Source organism: Crocodylus siamensis, chromosome 4, assembly GCF_052110815.1.
Source record: "Crocodylus siamensis isolate JL-2025a chromosome 4, ASM5211081v1, whole genome shotgun sequence".
Classification (NCBI taxonomy): Eukaryota; Metazoa; Chordata; order Crocodylia; family Crocodylidae; genus Crocodylus; species Crocodylus siamensis.
In genome coordinates, this window is record NC_143398.1 from 201,724,168 (window position 1) to 201,732,021 (window position 7,854).

Genomic DNA, 7,854 nt, shown 5'->3' on the forward strand with positions numbered 1-7,854 from the left:
GAGAAGCAGCAGCTGGAAGGGTCAAAAATCATCAGGCCTCATCAGGTATGAGGAAGGGCACTTATGTGCAGCAAGAGCATCTTGGAGCCAGAGAAAATGAGTAGGGTGGGGAGCGAATCCACAATGCCTCCCTAAAGGCAATACTTGTGCTCTATTTCCTCTACATAGTGAATGTTTTGTCCAGATCCAGGACATTTTAAAAGTGAAAAGCCTTATTTAGTCTTACGAGAACTTGTACAAATAAGCCAGTATTGAGTGTTACTAATATTTAAAAATATGCTATATCTATGTTCCTTTTCAGCTGCTGAGTTTGTAATATCCTTAAAAAGCAATCAAGATTTCTGGCAAGAGACAAGAGAAGCTGTTACTTTAACAGAAAACTTGAAACAGTAAATACCAATTAGAGAGAGACTGTTTGGGCTTAATGAATCCCAAAATAACTGGGAAGGAATCTTCCTTTTATGAGCTGTTATTGTATTGTTTCTTAGACCAGGAAATACTAACTCAGATAAATACATATCAGACAATAATACTACAGTAAGCAAATTATTTTTCCTTCAATCTACACGAGGTTAGGCAGGTAACCCCCAGAGTAACTGGTTGGATTAAGGGCACAAAACATTCAAAAACCAAAAGGATTTCAGGTGACACTAGTATCCTAGAAATAAAGCAATTTATTTATGGTTTATTCTTACATAACCTCCTATAAAAGGACACAAAACCAAAATGAGATGATTTCAAAATATGACTTGATATGAAAGCATCCAAAACAAAAATAGCTTCAACTGAAGATACTACTGCTGATAGTTCAAACCTATTTTTAAACAAGTGCAATTACTCTCTTGCAACATGGAAGCTCAGATATGTATTTTGGTATACAGAATGCCTATGTAGTTGGTGTATTATTTAGACTTTGGATTTTTATCTGGAAGAAAATTTATATGGTAAGCCTTATTCTATATTACGTATTTGCTATGAGCAAAATCCTGGTTTTTATATGTAAACATATGTACTTGAAAGTGTATTTCTAAGAAGGCTTATTACACTAAGGCAGACTTACTAAGAATGTAAAATATACACTTATAGTAGTAGCATGTTTCTCAAACTTTTGTAAATTTACCATAGTATTAAAATTAGACTAAGTATCTAGGTAGCGTTCATTTATGAGAAAAACACCAATTTGTGAGAAATAACAGGACACTTTGTGACTTTATTTTCTCTATTTTTTGATTGCTGATATAGGAAAAGTGCTTGGAAAATTGTCCACCCCCTTCAATCCTTTACCCATCAATTAAGTATTTTTGCATAATCTCCCTCAGGTGATTTTAACAAGTATTAGGAGAAAGGATTTCAAGAGATTAGACCCTTTGAAAGCTAGGATTGCAAACTGTCTAGTAGTATAAACATTCACTTCTTATTATGTTTATTTATGACTGATATACAATTAGCCTGCAAACCCCCCTCTATAAATTCTTTGGAAAATATATTTTGAGTGCATTAATGTATTTTTTGCATATGCAATATCTAATATGCATGACAAGTTTATGCTGCCAAATCATAAACACATTGTAAAAATGTGAGGTTTTTCCCCCTGGGTTGGAGCAGCAATATCTTGTTTTTTCAAAACAAGAATGAGTAAATAGTTTTAGCATTACATAGCCAATGTTACCATAAAGAGCTTCCTAGTCAACTTAAGTGATTTGATCATCATTTTATATTTAATCATTAGTGCATTAGAACAGCAGACTATGCTCAGCATGTTCAAAAGGATGCTACTTGCACAGAACGAATGCTGATGCCCTAAGAAATTATCATTCACCAGACTGCTAAAATTTTGCAGATGTGCAAGCAGGTGGACAAGTGATTAAGTATGACACGCCATATGCAGTCTTGAAGAGAATGCATGAAGTGTGGTAAAAGTGAGGGCAGGCATTACCTGAAAAGTCAATATCTTCAAAGAAGTTATGACTCATCTTTTCAGTACTCCAAAAACCCCTCTCAACTTCTAATACATTTCTGGAAAACACACTATGTTGAAATTATTACATTTAACTGTACATGTACCAAGAACCACAGTTTATGGCTGCTATATTGCTGGAATAGTTAGTTAACTGGAACTGTCATGACAAAGTGATTGTTCTTGTGAACAGGACCCTCTATTACAAGCCAATCAAATTTCATTTTTATTAGATGTTAAAAAAAATCCTTGGTCAAATTACCTGGGTATGCATACATAATAAGAGATGAGTGTTCACAATTAGAAACATAAGAAATAAGAGCATTTTAAAACAATATGCATTTAAATAGTATCGCTTTTCTTTGTAATACAACACGTTATTCACCCTCAAAATACCATTACACTAGGTATGCATGTTTTTCATATTTAAGGCAGAGAAGTACTCTGAACTTCAATTTCAGAGGGCTCAATATACAAAATAAGAGACAGCACATTTGAAGATGTTTATTTTGTTTCTTAAATCTACTCATATAATGCCGGAGAGTCATTATATTATTTTGTAGCTTTAGTTACTGTACAATGCCTCTGATAATGTAAAAACATGGCCAGAATATTGATCAAAATCCTGAATGAACTGGTTACCAGACAAATCTTTCAACATGAACAAAATAGTGTTTTTGTTTTTATTTATTTCCAATCCGTGACTTTATAGCTTGTCACCCAGAGTGACTAAAGTGTTTATTACTTTGCAGGCAGATAAATGCTTTTGACACTGATCAGCTTCTGGAAGAGGACAGATAAAGTCATAACTTTGTGTTAAAGAATAAGGTTCAGTAGATTGATCTGCCACTAGTATTTGTACAATACTTGGGGTCACAGTGAGTGCTCATGTATCAAATGTACATAAAGGAGATGAATAAACTAAGCACCAGAGCATTTATATTCTGAAGAGACAGTGCAGTACAAAGGGTGATAACAAGGAATACTAGCAATGCTCTTTAATTAAGGTCAGAATGAGCTTCTCTCTCTGATGATGGAAAGATTTGTTGTAGTAGCTCACTTATTCTGAAAGGCTAAATTTTAATGAGGGTTTACAGCTAGGCAAGGCAGCTCAAACAGAGAGAGATTCCAAAATTTTCAAATGCAAGCTGTTATCATGTAGGGTGAAGCTCACATAGCAAGTATTATACCTAATGTGCACTAGGATACAGATCTTTCTAGGGCATACAAGTGAGCTGCTTCAGCTTAGAGAGGAAAGAGTTAAGGCTGTATGCCAAACAGATTTTCAGACATTTTAAATTTTTCCTCCCCTACACTTAACCCTGATTTATACGTTGTTATAGCTTGCAACGAAGGCTCCTCCTCCCCCAACTATAACATTCTAACGTTTTCAACATAAGTAACTGGAATGTCTACAGGGTATTTTTATGGGATTTTGTGCTTGTGAGCATTCTAAAGTGACAACTTGCTGAGACCAACTATTTTGTTATAATTATAGATATAAAGGCTATACAGTAAAATATACAACACCATATAAACAATATTTCATTCACTACAAGAAAAATGCAGTATTCAATAAATACATCAGAAAAGACCATGATTTTCATCTGCACCAATAAATGCCTTAACCTCCTTCATCCAGTTTGCCCAAAAGAACTTAACATCACTTGCACCGATGTTTTTACACAGCTGTATGCTATTGGTGTTTAAGACAAGGGTACAGCAAAATTCTCAAATGTGACTAAGTGACTTAGCCTCATCACTCCTATTGGTTAATCTTTTTCACAGTGAGAATCAGGGAGGCAGGCATTTCTAGTCCTTAATATGCAGCAGTTAAGTTCTTATGCAAGAGCTGCTGATTTAGATTTTTAAGGGTGAAGGAAGGTCTCGCCAGGAGACAAACATTCTGATCCTCCTGCTTTGAAGTTCAAAGAGATCGCAACATGCTATGCCCCTGCAGAATTTACAGCATGTGTAGTAGGGGAAAAAAATGAAATCACTAGATTTATTAACTTAAAAAGGGAAAACTAGGTTTTCAGTGAAGAAAATCAAGATGCTCCTAAACTACTTGAGCTAAACCATGAATGAAGTATTTTCCCCTGAAAACAGAAAAAGAACATCTTTTCTCCTAAAATTTTTGACAACTTGTACTCCTTGTATTTTATGACAAGGTTTATGTCAGCTTATGCAGCAGAGCTGCACTGAATCACATGTCAACGCTAAGTGCCTACCAAGACTCAGCTTCAAAACCTGAGGGGGAAAGTTTGAAACAATTCTTCAGATGGAGCAAGAGAAGTAGCTGTAATTTGGTAAATCCTAAACCCCACAGAAGTGGAGCATCATTTTGGCATTTCTTAGAACCAACAGATGCTTCTACAGTGTCACTGGTTCCCATTTCTCCTACCCAAAGAGTACTTTAGTCTCTTCTGCTAATCTAACACTTTCCCTTCTTATGGGCCAGGTAAAGCTGGACAAATTTAGGTGGGTGAACACACCACTGGCTAACTATGACTTACCTAGGATTATGCTGCAGTCTCCATCACGTGACATCTTTAGATGAAGATAAAAGCAGGCCCTACATCACCCAAAGTTTAAGGACTTGATAAAGGGATCAGGTGGTGAAATGCAGCTGTGTGCACGATACAGGTGGTCAGGCTGGGTGACTGCACTACTCTTTCCTGTCCTTACAAACCTGTAGCAGCCAGCTGTTTGGGAAACCTACCTGGCTACCAGAAAAAAAAAAAAGAGTTGTTTCACGCTTTACATAGCCACAAAACCACATTGACACCTAACTCCAGCGCAGCTTGCCTGCCTGCCTCCAGGGCCCACTGGCCTGAAGCAAGACTGCCAGGCAACACTTCCAGCAAGAACATCGCCGCTTCTCGGGGACGGGGCTGATCACGGCGGCGGGCTAGTGACCCCCTAGACAAGCCAGGGACCGGGGGGGCCTCAGCTTGGTCCCAACAGTACTCGCCCCCCCCACCCCGCAAGCCCGGAGCACAGGGGCATGGAGGACAGGCTGCGGGGGAGGGCGCGGGCCCACGTGCGAGGGGCGCCCGGGGAGCGGGCGGAGGCCAGGAAGAGCCCGGGGGCGGCCGCGGAGCTGGTCGGAGGTATGGAGCGGCCACTCCGCGGCTCCAGAAGCCCGACGCGCCTCGCCCGGCCCCTACCTGCGATCTGGCTCACGAACGCCTCTGCCGCCAGCGACATGACGCCCAGCCCGGCCCCGCGAGGCTGAAGCACGCACAGGAACTGGGGCCGCGCGCGCCGAGTGCATCCGGGGCCCGCCCCGCCCCCGGCCCCGCCCGGCCGCGGGGTGTGGGCCAGGCGCGCGGGAGCGGAGGAGGCGGCTCCGAGCCCGGAAGACGGGAGCAGGGCTGGTGCTTTAGGCCCGCAGACGCAATCACAGCCAAGTGTAGACAGGCCTGAGGCAGGGGCCAGATCTGGACTGTAGGGCTCTCTTCCAGCAGACACTCATCACCACTGTCTGTGCCCTGGAGTTCGGCAGTGCCCACTGCCTCCCGGCTTTCCCCAGCACCAGTTTCTCAGTCCCTCTTGCCAGATGACATGGCTGTATCAGCCAGATGTTTGAGGTATCTAATCAAACCATATTTGAATCCCCTTTGCTCTCCCTCCCTCCCACAACAGCTGGATTTTTAACTCTTGTGTGCCCCCCCCCCCACACACACACACACCCCCAACTGGACTTTAATCCCATTCCTTCATCTGCTCCACTGCCTGTGAGGCAAGAAGGTTTTTATTTTAGAGGTTACTAAACCAAAGATGTTAAGAAGGATAAACTGCTTCTGTTCTTAGTTCAGTTGTCTCTCCCCCCGTTTCATGCCTTTCTGGACTGCTTGTTTAGCTGCCAAGTTCTCCCAGCTCCATGAGTCACATTTCTCACAGGTGGCAAGAGCCATTGATTTCCCTCAAGCTGGTCTCCATGAGCACTGAGAACAGAGACGGAGGGTGAAGTGAAGGTAACGAGAGGATGACTGACAGGAGTCTGAGTCCTGCTGGCACAGTGTTGGGAGTGAGACAGAGGTGGCTAGGCCATGTTAATCTGATGTCACGCACAAAGCGGGGCCGGGTTGCTCCTTAGAGTAGGGGTGGGCAATTATTTGGGCTGAGGAGCAACTTAGGGAGTTTTAGTGAACCGTTGTGAGCTGGTCATCACCCCCGCCTGCTCCCCAGGGCCCACTACAGCTCATCAAAACTCCCTAAGTGGTAGATTGGTTCAGACACACCAGGTGGAGCGAGCAAGTGGGGTCTCCATAAAAACCATCCCAGGATCAAGCAGATGGGATGAGGCTGTGGGTGGGTGGGCACCAGGATGGGCAGCTGGGGCCAGGATTGTGGGGCGGTGACAGGAGAGGGCCAGGGCAAAGCCATGTTCCATTCCCCACAAAGACCCGCAACAGGCCAGATAAAATATGTTGGTGGGCTGAATCTGACCCATGGGCTATATTTTCCACATCCCTGGCTTACAGACCATCTTGTTCAGAGACGCATGGGTTTGCGTAGGTGATGGCCTACTTCATCACATACTATGAAGTTCTTAGCAAGTCACCAAGTAGGCATGTTGCCTACAAAAGCTCATATCTCTCTGAACAAGTTAGTCTCTAAGGTGCCACCCTGCCCTGCCTTCTGCCAGGGAAAGGAGACAGGGTGGGAAGGCAGTTGACGGATTCAGCCCCTCTGGTAGCCCCCTCATTCTGTTCTCTATTTAACCCCCATCCAATCTCCCTGTGTGTCAGGAAGTCCCGGGGAACACCAGGACACAGCTCTGAGATCCAGGACTGTGCCCTGATCCTGAGTGTTCAGCTCTCTCCAGCTTATCTGTCCCTGATCACCACACCATGGCTGATGGCACAGAAAGCCAACAAAGGAGATCCAAACTGGCAACCTGGCTGCCTTCAAGTCTGGGGCCATCATTGCCCCCAGTGGCTGAGAGGAATTACTGCAGGAAGAATGAGGAACAGACTTTTACCCATGGAGTGTTATGTCTGTGTTTTGTGCTTCTGCCAGTAGGTGGCACTGTTCCTCATGTTCTGCCCACTGTTTTGCTTGCAAGCCTTCAGTTAAGCTTTCTGCTGGTATTGTACCAGTATAATAAAGAAGGTTGCCCTGTTGCTCCCTGTCTGATCTCACTGTGACAAACAAGCCCCATAGTGCAGGGAAGGTGAGACACCCTTTGGTTTATCTGATCATATAGTGGAGAACTGCAAGTGCATCAAATATAAGGAAGGATTCTTGGCAGCTCTGCATATGTTTTCAGAGCTCCAAATAGCTGACAAAGATACATTTTTGGGGGCTTTGGAAATTAGATCTTGTCCAGAGACGAGTTACTTAGGAATCTTAATCATTATGAGCTACAGTCAAAGAGGAGCTGAGATCACTGGGGCAGTGTCCTGAATTCTCTAGAATTGTGGAGGTGTGGAGGAAAGGAGAATAAATAAGTAGGCACTGTGCAGGGACTCTCAGGCAAAGAAAGAGAAAGGAGGGGGATAGGAAGATAATCCTCATAGGCCTGACATAGCTCATTTAAGTACTGAAGAGCAAAATGAAACCCATCAGTGTAGCCTGGAAAGGAGGGAATCTCAAGAGGTAAAGAGCTCTTGTGGCATTGTCATGCTTCTGGGACACTCCAGCAGGGTGAAGAATCTGTCCTCTGGTTCCATTTGCAAAGAGCAAGCCCAATCATTCAAATTTAAAACAAACAAAGCTGCTAATAAAATAAATTAACAATAAATTGTATTAGACTGGAGTTAATGATGCAAATAGATACTGGTTTTGCATCAGGTGAAGCCTCACACAAATACCTTTATCTTCAGAACACACTGGAAACTCAGAAACTGCACAGCTAAAATTAAATCAAAATATCTGGAAGTATGAAA

The 7,854-nt window shown here is 42.9% G+C and overlaps 1 protein-coding gene across 3 annotated transcripts in view; it reads right to left on the reverse strand.

Moving 5' to 3' along the window:
* The window catches only part of MTX2 (metaxin 2), a 59,395-nt gene extending 54,121 nt beyond the window's left edge, over positions 1 to 5,274 (reverse strand). The window contains exon 1 of one of the 3 annotated variants that reach the window (XM_090045391.1): positions 5,128 to 5,274. In XM_090045391.1, the coding sequence (XP_089901517.1) occupies positions 5,128 to 5,167 (40 nt within the window). In that variant the 5' untranslated portion in view covers positions 5,168 to 5,274. The remainder of the gene's footprint in view (positions 1 to 5,127) is intronic. The other 2 variants (XM_090045389.1, XM_090045390.1) reach the window with 2 other exon arrangements.
* Positions 5,275 to 7,854: the final 2,580 nt, after the last annotated feature.